Raw genomic sequence first — 12,484 nt, forward strand, 5'->3', positions numbered from 1 at the left:
ACCACAAATATCCATGTTCTCTGTTTAGTGCATCAGTTAGTACTGTCACAGGGCATTGGTTCTTGCCTCCTTTGCCTTGCACAAGACAAATGACATCACTCAAGGCTCCATTTTGCATGGCATCAAGTCCAGCATTTGATTCTAAATGTCTTCACAAAAACATAGTTCAACTTCTTTAGGACTGGCAGACATTACTGCACAGCAGTGACTACATCTGCATGCTCACAGAACCGTTCCTCTCAGCAATTCACGTGCCTGCGGCTGCACCACAATCTGTGCACTGGATGAGGAGGCAAGAAGGATAACATTTCAACTCAATTTTCTGTTCAGTCAGCATCAAAAATTCACTGAAAATTTTTCTTTTCATTATTAGAAAAGCAGTTCAATAAATACCCCTGCAAACAAATCCCACAAAGATGATGGTCTACTCTTCTAATCCGATTAGGAAAATCCATACTACCTCAAAATATTCTGTTGTGTAATTAAGATGAAAGACCTATACAACAATATTTTAACCCCATTATGAGCTTTCTGGTCATGAACATATCAGATGCCTCAGCTATAGACAATGAGAGAAAGCTCATCCCATAATTTGCTCCAGTTAAAACGACTTTTTCCACAATAGTTACACAAGCTTAATTCTTAAATTTTGAGCAAGTTCTTTTCTGACTAAGTCAAAGTTATTTTTACCTACTTGCAGTGCTCAGTGAATTCCACCTACTAAGAACTAGCCAAGTTCCCTGAGCATCAATTTTTGTTTCAGTTCTCGATTGTCTATTTACTTTCCAAGCAGAGTATAATGAAGGGTTTCAGACAATTGTAAATACTTTCCTATTATTTAAGATCCACAACTATGGATCCTTAAGAAAGGAAGTTTCTTAAAACTCATTCATATTGAAAGCTAAAAAATTATATAACACAAGGCAAGCCACGCAGATTTGTTTCACTGTTTCCCTAGCCCGGATTGACTACATCTGCCCAAGCTTAAGCCTTTAGTTTTGGCACTAGTACCTTACACCACTGTGGGATTCACAACCAAGCAAAAGCCTTACATGAATACTGTGTGATTTGTCTAAGCCACCTCAGCTGCACCTCATTTTTCAACCAGACTGCACAACAGACCACAGTGGAAATAACTGACCTGCCTCTGATCCCAGGACTCCCTGAAAATGTTAAGTCCTTAAAGAAGGCCACTTAAACTTACGGTTAACTTCTTAACCAATCTGTAGGAGAGACAGGGCAAACCCCTAAGCTATGGTTCTGAGCAAGGTTCAACAAGAAATAATCTACTGTTGCCAACAAGTTTGGAGAAAGAAGAGAACAGGTTTGCAGTGATCTCCCTAAACTTCTAAATGTATCTCACCTACCCTCCTGTTCCTCCTTTCACACCTAGCTGTTTGGAGAGGGGAAAAGGCATAAATTATGACAAGGTGAAGAGCACAAACTCGTCTAGATTAGCCCCACACACAAATCCATTTGTGCTGCGACTGGAAAGCTAACTTACTTCTATATTCTTATCTCCTAGACCTCTTGGATTATCTGTGAAGCATTTCTGTTCAGCAGGAAAGGGATGTATTAAGAGTGGATGCTTCCAGCAATCCTCCAGCAAATCTAAAGCTAAACAATGCAATTCAAAGGAGTACAAGAATATATTTATGACCTCTTTTTGAGGGGGCTTTTTTTTTGATTGTTTTATCCTGCTTTTCACCTGCTCTGAGCATACAGTCTAGTAAAATCCAATGTAGAACTCATTAGTACCATGCTAATTCTTCAGGCCCATGCCAGCCTCCAAACTTAAGGATCCAATCCGCACCTGAGGATACTGTAGACCAAGATAAAGTCCAACATAATGCATCTACAGATTTCCCCAGATTTTTTTATTATTTCTTTAAAAGTGAGCAGACAAGCAAGATAAGTGTTATCAAAACCTAGAAACAAGTAACGAAGTAACATGAAATTGATAGGGAGCAATATTTTTAAACAGAAATTTAGCTATATAACATAACAAGTAAGAATAGAGTACCAATAATGCTATTTCATTCTTCTGTGACCTAAAAGAAAAAGATATATATGTATGACAGCCTCTTTCTAGAAAATTCCCAAAACCAGTTTTGTTACACTAGCAGAAGAACACGCACAGAGACAGGCTGCACTCCTAGTAGCCTCGCAGTAACTCAGGACTACAGGCAGGTCAGCATCTGGTTTTCCCAGCTTACAATACCTTTTTTTTTTTTTAAAGACAGATGTAGATAATAGATCTATATGACTCCCTCCCCCAAAGAGTTAAATCTCCTTACAGAGTAGTCTTCACCTGCAACAAAATGAAGTTTTAAAAGAATTCTCAAAGAACCAGAAACATTATTTTAACCTAAGAAAGGCTTATAAGGCAGAAGTATTTTAATATCAGCAGATTGACATTTCAGATGAACACATCAACATTTCAAGATGCCTTTTACTTACGTTTCATGTCCATGTTCCGTGTTTTATAGACAAAATATGTATATATTTGAGTTGTCCGAATGAGAATCTGGTCTCCACTATATCGTATTGATCGGTACCACCAGGAACCCTGAGATATTTAACATGAACAAAATTATGTCAGCTGCAATGAAGCATCAGAAGAGCTATGCTGGATCACCTCATATCTGTTCACAACCTGCTAACTCAGCCCAACTGATTTTACCTACGTTAAAAGTCAACTGGTTTTCAGAAAGACAAAGGAAACAAATCTTTGCCAATGCAAATTTTAAAAGCACAGCAATATATTCATCTGAGAGAATCTAATGCTAAAAATTTTAGATTATGTCTAGCCTAGAGAATTTTCCCCCAACACAGCACACACACATATGCACTGCTTAGGGTTTTTCTGGTGTTGTTTTACTGAACCCACTAAAGAGTAAATCTACTCCATTTACCACTTTCTGTAAATATGGTAACTCCTTACTGTGCAACACAGCATTCCAGTCAAACTCAGTTTAGGCAGACCAAGGCCAAACCAAGAACAAAGCAAGATGTGTCTTTCATTGAAAAAAAATCATTTAAGTCACCTAATGACAAAATGCATTTCAGAAGGGAAATTTGGATGTGGCCCAGTGCCCTTGCTACAGATTTTCAGAGTTAAGCCACACACCTTCAGTTTGACAAAAAAAGTTTTCCAAAACTTCAGAAACACTCCAATAATTCCCTCATTAGCACTACACCAGTGACTTCAAATTATAGAATTCACTGTACAGTGATTACACTCTATAATATATTTTGAGAAAAGTGGTGTGCTGGGTTATAAACTACAGTCTGTTCATTAAACTACTCCTTGTAAGCAAAGCTCACTAGCATAAAACATCCAAGGTACATCTCAATCTATTGTAAAGTTTATCACAAGTGAAAAGTAACAAGCAGTAAAACAGTAAGTGATGCTTACTACTATTAATTTAATAGGCAATAGTGTAAATTCCCCTACCACAGCAAGAAGTCTGCAATTTATTTATTTATTTGGGAAATGCTCTATGACTGGCTCCCCACAAAGACTTTTTTGTTAATAAATTAGGTTTGATTCTTCCATGAATAGATGAACCCTGACACAAAATAGCACGCAACTTTAAAACAGTTTTTCTGAAGAAAAAAAAAAAGTTATAATCCCCTACCTGTCAAATTTTTGCATATTACGTACTGGAAAAAGATATAACTATAGCCAACCCAAATATACATAAAAGAGGCTTCCCTTAACTCTTGCAGATAGAGCTTGTCCCTCTCACCTCACGTACAGAACATTGTTTAGGTCAGTGGTGGTCTAGGAAGAACTACATATCAGTATTTTTCTTTTTTGTTGATCTGGATTCAAAGGGTGGAACTAGCCTTACTTTTAGATGCCTATCTCAGATATAGGGTGACTACACTGTAGTTAACTTCAGCTTCTTTATTGATTCATAAAAGAGAAACAGGCCCATTAAAGGCATGAATCATCTTGTATGTCTCCTTTAGAATGAAATGATAAAATAACTTGCTCCATAAAAATGACTATTCCTCTTCACTGACTATAAAAGAAATTTACAGTGACAAGTCTGAATGCAGAAGTCTACATCTGGTATAGGGGCATGAAGAGGCAGATTATTTTTTTCTCTGCTCAGGACATTTCTTAACAACAGAAAGGATGTTTACTTTCACTCGAGCTATGATAAACCTGGTATAAATCACTCAAAGTACATGTATACAGGAAAGCATCAACAGACACCAACTGAAACCTAAAAGGAAAGACAGGAAAAAATAGGTAGAAATTGTATCCATTGTACCCTGGATTTTAGACTTCTTATTCAACGACTTGGTGAAATTGACACATCTAATTTTCTGCACTGAATCTTCAATTATGCAGAAAGACTCTCAAAGAGAAGGGATAATGCCTGGCTGAGCCTCTGCACACAGAGATGCAAGCAGCTGCCAAGACCCCAGGACACTTTCTCAAATGAGAATCTTACCAAGAGCATAAAGGTTTCTGCGTGTCAATTTTCTGAGTCTTTCTTCATGCCATACCCAGTGATTGTGCATTTGTGGTAAGGGACATTGCTCAAAAGCAATAGTGTAGGATAAATCCGAGCCCTGAAATACCACTCACCTAGCAATTGATTCCTCACACACAGAAATCTCAAGGGCAGACATCTCATGGTGTACATAAGATCAATAAAAATTGAAATTATGAAAACAAAGGCAGCCAAGAGAAACCACAGAAACAACCAATTCCACATGCAGTAATCATTCTAGTACCACCAGCTACAGACATCTCAGTCTTGGCTCTACAGTAACACCACTGAACATACTCTTGAGTTCATCACATCATATTAATTTTCATGTGATGAATGACAGAAGGTACAGGACAAATTACATAACTCAGTCTCTAATCCTTGTGATAGCTAGTATTTTCCCTACAGCCCTCTCTCCATCATGGCACTGCATTCATTTTTGTGGAAACTACACTTTTTCCACAAAAAAAGAAAACACCCATATAAAATAAAAGCTTATTTGCAGTCTCTCTCTCCCCACCCCCCTCCATGAAAGGCAAGAGTGAGCAACTTGACTTTTGTCTAAGGCAGCTTTGTTTACAGCCTGGTTACGGAGGGTAGACTATTAATCAGGTAATACTTACCACAACGACTGGAAGAATAACCATAAAAGCTAATCCATATACAAGCAAAACCTAGAGAAAAAATATGAAACAGTGCATTAGACACTTCAGTTACTTAATACCACTCTTGTTTAATCTTTTTTCTAAACTACAGTCAAGTAGTATTACCACAAGCCTACTACAAATTAACGAAAGCTTATTGCATAATACCTGTCATTATTTCTGAAGAACAACTTAAAAGTAATATAATCAGTTGGGTAGGGTTTAAATAAGGAGTATCAGTTTAGTGTAAGTAATCTTTTAAGTCATCCCCACATTGTCTCAGGTGGGTTTCTTTAATAATTAAAGACTTGGCAGCTAAACTGTGAGGCAGCGGACAGAGACGATTACCACATTAAAAGAAATCCAGTGGGTAAGCCAAATACCTTGCAGCAACAAATGCAACAGGAAGAATATTTAGACACTGTATGATTACATCATCACTAGCAAACCAAATGGAACTACAGAAATTCAGCGCACAGTTCTGTATGTGTTTCCTTGCAACAGCAAACACACACTTTGCAGCAGGGGTGAGCACAGCACCACCTCATTATCAACAGAGCTGAGATCCTTCCAAGCATGTTAATACTTTCCCCTCAAAGATTAGATCTGAGCTACTCTAACACTTTTGACTCCTGAAATTTGCTTCGAAGATGTGCATTTGGACCAAAGTATTATTAACTACGTGTTTTGACTAAAATGCACAGTATTAAGCACCAACATTTTAAGGTGAACACTTGAAAGTGGACCTTGAAATCTTGAGCTAAGGAAGCTGACTCACCAAAATTGAATTTTTCTGATCCACAATCCAAGCTGGCAATGCTATACCGAAGCTTGTAGCTGTAGGATGGAATAAAAGAAGTTCACTATAAAATATTAAGGAATTGTTTTAAAGTCACCTTAAGTCTAACAAACAACAAAACCACTAACCCATTAAAAAATCCTCATCTTTACCACTTCAATAAGCAAAATTCTAACAAATTTAGCAAAAATAAAAAAAATCAGAAATACACCCCAGTATGTAATAAAATAACAAGACTTAAATGCAACATCTGAAATACCAAAGATTTTAGTCTAACATACTGCAGTGAAATAGATACGCAAGATTTATTAATATGTAAAAAAAGGAAAGATTTCACAGGTGGAAAGATTTATGAGCTTTGCCTTGCAGAGTTTTCAGCAGTTTAAATACATATAGTTCAGTAAATACATGAACTGCAAGAAAACTGTTTGAGCAAATAAATTCTATGGAAGAAGTTTTTATTAGTTTGTAACTTCAGGAAAGTGTTCTAAGCTGTAAATGGTAAAAAAAAAACCTCCTCTGCCAGTTCAAACTTCTGTGTGATTAGTAAGAAAGAGAAAGGAACACTTTTCAATTCAAAAGGAGTTAGGCTGCAGAAAATAGAAGACATGATTCTCTAACAGTAACATTTACAGAACACAGATCTGAATACAGAATAGCATAAAATAGCTTGTCTTCAGACACTTCAGTGGTAATGAATTGAACTTCGCAAATGCTACCTATCCCAAAACTAAAAGTTCTAGGAAACCAAGAAGGAAAAAAGACACTACAAATTTCTAGGTCCTGCTTAAAAAAAAAAAAATGCTTTCCTCAGTACTAGCAGGTATCAAGGAGGAGTACTGCCTTAAATAAGGACAGACGAGGATCCCCTATGTATGTGGATACTCTTCTGATACTGTCTCCAACAAATTGTCACAGCCATGAATCCAGACAACCAGTTGTTATGCACAAGCCTAACGTGACTTCTATGTAGTAAGTTGGAAACTACTATTTCTTGAGACTTAAACATCTGACCAACTTGACCACACCTCAAGCATGGTTGAGTTCAGCAGAATACCACCCAGTTGATTTACCACATTAAGTTACAGGAAATGCCCTGCTCTGGAGAAGAGTCTGGAGACGCTTCCTCATCTGTTAATGGTTACAGATTTTTAGAAGAATCTACTAAAAATGTAATGTGTCTTTTACTGGTGGTATAAATTTCAGTTTCCCACAATATTTTGGACTTTCAGGATTGTAGTTTTGAACTGTTCCAGGAACAGAAGTAGCTCAGTACAAAGCTCGCTCTCTTCTGGTCTGAGTCTCCTTGCCCCCAACCCATGCTTGCTGAGCTGAAGCACTAGCAAATCCCAAGGGAAAAGAGTCTACAAAACTGCCTTACATTATTAAAAGCATATCTTTTTACTCTCCAGGTCCTCTCAACCCGCTTTTAAACGCTTCAAATTATTTTGCACATTCAGTATTTTACTTTTAGTAAAGGAGCAAGTCATGACAAAGACAAGAAAGTCTTGTTCGTCCGCCTCTAACCTCCATGCTGCTTCAGTTGGCTAGAGAGGAATACCGCTTGCTGTTCCTTTGTGCTGGGCACAGAGGGTGGGATGTACCTCGTCTAACTTGGTTAGACCTGTCTAACACCAGATTTGCTTCATCTCATCCCAGAATATACCTCTATAAGGGACTGCCTCCATTCTTTGACTACACAGAACTAAAAAACTAGGAGTACATAGCTTGGATACAGGGTTTTTTGCTACAGGTGCATAAATTAAGAGAAGATGAATTTCACTAAATTAGAACGCTCCTCACACTTCAATGATGAACAAGGTTACAGAGCAGAGGATGGAAGAGAAAACTGCAGGCTTCTTCCCACCCTTCAGATGAAGCAACGATGAGGGACCTAGAAGCAAAGCCAAAAACTCCAATTCCACTGTAGTCCGAGTTAGGGTTTCAGAAGAGTAGGAGGTTTCACACTCACAGTACAACTGATGCCCTACCAAAGCATCATTTTATTTCACCCTTCAGGAATCCAGAGTCCCTTGAGTTTGTGAAAGCAATCTATGAGCCAACTGCAGTAGGATCTTCATGCCTTTAAATTCTCCGCTTTTGGCTGAGTTATCTTTTGAAGTTACAGCTTCAGGTCTGTTCAAGGACACTGACATACTGCCTAACTTGAAATCCTATGCCTTGGCAACACTAAGTCAGTAGCTTATGGATGCAAAAAACAGTTTAGCATCAGAAAAGGTCCTAGTAAAGCTATTTGTGCATATACCAGACTAAAATTTACAGTACCATTTTGCTGATATTGTGACAGCATTTCTGAAGCAAGATCTTATTTGTATTTTGCAGCAAAAGGGACAGAGTCCTCTTACTTGCCTGGCTGGGAAACAGAGAGAAGTTAGGAGCCGTAAGAAATTTGCTATGCTATGAAACACAGCAGTTAAAGTGAACCACTACCTTCATCCATCAGAAATGCCTTTGTCCGACTGATTTAGCTGGCACAGTTGTTTTTTTGAAGGGAGAGGGAAGATTGTTTCTTTGAAACACTGGTTCACGAGCTGGGGGTTCCCCCCCCCCCCCCCCCTTTAAAGTTAATTTCCCATGTTGGATGGATATAATTCAGAAGAATTTCCAGCACAGAATTCCCTCACATCATCCTGTAACTTCACAATTAAATTAGAAATTTCAATTATTACTTCCAAGCTGGCCTTGACTCATTCCATATAGGTATGTAGTAGAACTTAGTCCTGCAAACTGCAGGGCATCAACAAGGAGGAAATCTACAGAGGCCTGTCCTAACAGATGGCAGGTTTCCTTTTTGCTTGTAACAAGTAACAGAAGCAGCTGGAAATCTACAACATTCTTCCTCACAACTAGTCAACTTAAACAACAGTCACAAAGATGTTATACAAGTAACTCATGCAACTGCAAAGGGGAGGGGGTGGAAATCTATTAACTTTCAGTCTTAAATGGTTTTAGTTTGGATCATCTACTGTAAAACTTTAATACACTATTATCAGGATTGTTTCCTTGTAGCTACCTGCGCAAGAACAATCTACCAGCATAGGAATAATCACCAGGACTCCTACAGATGAAGGTGGCACAGAGCTACACTCAAACAGTACTGCTTCCAGTAAATGGGAGGCAGATGCATATACAGTATTTATTTAAATACACATGTATACTCACACAAATCCCTTTTAAGTGTGTTTATTGCATTATGGCTAGTTGTTAATTTTTCAATATGCATTTATAGTATCTGGTCACAAGTACTAAGAAATGTTTAAAATTGACAAATTTCTGATTAGTATTATTCTATTTTTCACTTATACCTCCTTTTAATATTGGCAAGTCTCTCTACATACTTACTGAAGCTGACTAATTAAAAAAACCCCACCTCTTTTTCCCCCCCCTAATAAGTTTGAGAAATGCGAAAGCAAGCTCCTGCCTTTTCCTCCAATCACCACTCCAGAGCCAGTTTCACAAGCAAAGAATTGATCGGATGCATTGCTTCAAATCATAGGAAAAAGTTATTCTAAGACATTAAGATCTGAGTGCTTCTCAGATGACCAGGTATTACACAGCTCAATGCACAGAAATTACAGGACTTCTGTCATTCATAATTGTTACCTTGTGGTCCATCTGGATTACCAAATTCTTCCCAATTTTTTCGTGACTCTTCATCAGTTAAGCTAGTTTCAAGAAGAGATATTAGGTTAATACAGAAGTAAATAAATTTCTTTAAATCATTAACATACAGAAACTTTAAGATGTGGCATTTTTACTATCCTTCTGAGATGGTTTGGCAAGCTAAACATTTTCTGCTTTTGTTTGTATGAAATCTGGTATGAAACGATACTGCTGTATTCCTTCATGACACGCAGGCAAATTCTTTTAGCAGTTCTTTTTGCTATTCTCTGATATCAAAAGAAATCTGACTCAGAAGATACCCCCTCATACAGGACAGGGAACAACCACATCTCCCTTTCATGAGAGTGACTGTGTACCTATCAGCAAAGAGCACTTTTTAATGCCAGATGACAGTACAGCAAATTGTGAAAGAGAATGAAGGTTGAGAACATTATCTTTTTTAGGAAGAAAGGTGCATATGCAAGATGAGTTGATACAGCAGAAGTCGTCCATATGGGCTTTTAATTGTCTTATTCTAGACTTTTAGCCTTTGATGGCATGTGCGCGTTGGCTGTTTTTCCTGGAACTCCCTAGTTTCATATTTAAGAGGAGAGAAATAAACTAAGACACTACCTCCTAAATCTTACCGTTCGTATGCCTGTTCTGTAATGACAGTTTATTTGGCAATAATATACCACCTCAAACAGGATCCCTGCTACCAGAAGGAAGAATATTGCTTTAGGAAACAGAACACCACACGTTCAGTATGCAGAAGATTTTGTCTCACGGAAGAAATCCAGTCAATGAGTCAGACATCTCCTAATCATTTCCAAGTCTCACATTTGTTAACAAGCAGACTCACAGAATGAGTAGCTCTTCTATTCTTTTAAGACAGTATGGCTAAGGATCTTCTCTGTCATTTACTTCAAGATATGCCTCTGCCACAGCCCCTGCACTTAGTGTTTGAAGTATCAAACTGTATCAACCAAGCATTTGAGTGCTAGCTTGCAAAGCAAAGAGGTGAGATGTTTCAGGAGTTCAGAATGCAATACCAGAATACCCTATTGAAGAGACTTTCATAGTGATGCAGATGTGTTTAAGCAGAAAGTATGATTTCAAAACTGCTCAAGCGAGCATTATTTTGGTTCTCCTCACCTCACCCCAAACGGGGCTCTCAGTCAGTAAGGTCAACCACACAGACAACTGACTTAAAAGCAGAAATCACCAACTTGCTAGGTTTTCTGATGATGTGACTGACCCAATAAATCCCTACAATGGAAGAAGGCTCAGAGGGGACGGGCAAGGGTGATGTGCCATGAAGCTCAGACTGACCACAGTGACCCACCCACAGCTGTTGCAAAGAAGCTGTCTCGACACAAAGGGGACATGAGCGTGGCCTTTTCAGATAAATATCTATCAACAGCTGAACAGATCAACTGGTAGTGTAGATGTTTCTCCTCAAGTTCATTTAAAAAGTATGAACGTCCCCTCAAGTTTGTGAAACCAGCATGAGGGGAGTACATACCTGGCTCAGCCCAGAGCGTAAAAACTAGACAACTAGCAATAGAATTTTGAAGAGAACATGGGCCTCGAGCTGCCTTCAACCCACACGTGCCTTCCCAGTACCTAAGGATGACCAGCATCATGACAGTGAGCTTATTAGATAGATCGCTAATGGGAATCACGCTGGTATTGATTGAACTGTGTATTGAAATCACTTTTGCTAAGTCAAACTACAAAATATACTAAAAACACAATACAAATGTATCATTCCACTAAACAAGAAATCCCGTGTAGCGACAACTGTCTTCAGATAAGCAAGTTTGATATCAAAAATTACATGCTCCACATGTAGAATATCTAGAAGAACCTGGTCAGACAGTATTGGACTCTGACAGATGATCACTTGATTACAAAAGAATATAAAGCTGTATTAACATTCCATGTATGAACAGCATTACAAAACCTAAACCCACACCTTGATTAAGGCAAAATTAAATAAAAAGGGATTTCCTTTACACCGAATTCTAATATTACACATCACCTCTCAGATCAATAAAAAAAGCTATCAGCAGAGGTAAGGCAAAAAAATACTCTGGAGGAAAAGAGGACTCAGGTTTTAAGAACTACATAGCTAAAATGAAACAGTCACTGCGTGAAAAATCAGGACTGCAAAGCAAGTGCAAATGAAAAGGGACGTGGGGGAGCTAAGAGAAAACTGAGTCAGAACCAGAATTAAATATATTTGTCACTAGATGGGAACAGAGTTAAGATACTGTCTCTTACCCTTTGGCTTTATAATCAGGTGAAAAGAACAGTGTATTTATTTTTTAAGCAACCCTTCAGAATTGCTGCGACAAGGTTGGTTGGTTAAAAACTGCAAGACCCATTTTGTTCTTTGTCATCTTTAAGATTTAATATATATCGCATTGGAAACACTTTTCCTAGCTGCCATGGAACTTTAATACAAAGACCTAACACCTGACAGTATTCTGACAGTGGCTAAACAACGAAGATATCCTACCTTGTACGTAGCAAGTATGCATTGAACTGTTTTGGACACATTTTGACTTGTTACATATCCAAACACGTTTTCCCTGGCTGCTTAGGTCATCCCTGCTATTACCTCAGGTTTCCCTTCCCATAATATCAAGTTCCCATTTTTTGTAGGTAAAAAAGAAACTTACGCTGCATAGGCCTTAGCAATCCTCATGAACATAACTTCATCTCCTCCTTTATCTGGATGGTATTTTAGCGATAGTGCACGGTACTGTTTCTTAATTTCCGATACACTTGCTCCCTTAAAAAGGAAAGTTTTGAGTTATTAATAAAAATTCCTTAAATTAAACCCATTCTTCTAGATCTATATTCTAAAGCACATTGTGCAATATTTCTCTGAACCATTC

At 38.0% G+C, this 12,484-nt stretch overlaps 1 protein-coding gene across 1 annotated transcript in view; it reads right to left on the reverse strand.

Moving 5' to 3' along the window:
* The window catches only part of SEC63 (SEC63 protein translocation regulator), a 61,299-nt gene that overhangs the window by 25,847 nt on the left and 22,968 nt on the right, over window positions 1-12,484 (reverse strand). The window contains exons 4-8 of the mRNA XM_075087403.1: window positions 12,266-12,378; window positions 9,579-9,640; window positions 5,934-5,992; window positions 5,135-5,185; window positions 2,461-2,569 (exon numbers count right to left, since the gene is read on the reverse strand). Of these exons, the coding sequence (XP_074943504.1) occupies window positions 2,461-2,569; window positions 5,135-5,185; window positions 5,934-5,992; window positions 9,579-9,640; window positions 12,266-12,378 (394 nt within the window). The remainder of the gene's footprint in view (window positions 1-2,460; window positions 2,570-5,134; window positions 5,186-5,933; window positions 5,993-9,578; window positions 9,641-12,265; window positions 12,379-12,484) is intronic.

This window comes from Phalacrocorax aristotelis, chromosome 3, assembly GCF_949628215.1.
Source record: "Phalacrocorax aristotelis chromosome 3, bGulAri2.1, whole genome shotgun sequence".
Lineage (NCBI taxonomy): Eukaryota > Metazoa > Chordata > Aves > Suliformes > Phalacrocoracidae > Phalacrocorax > Phalacrocorax aristotelis.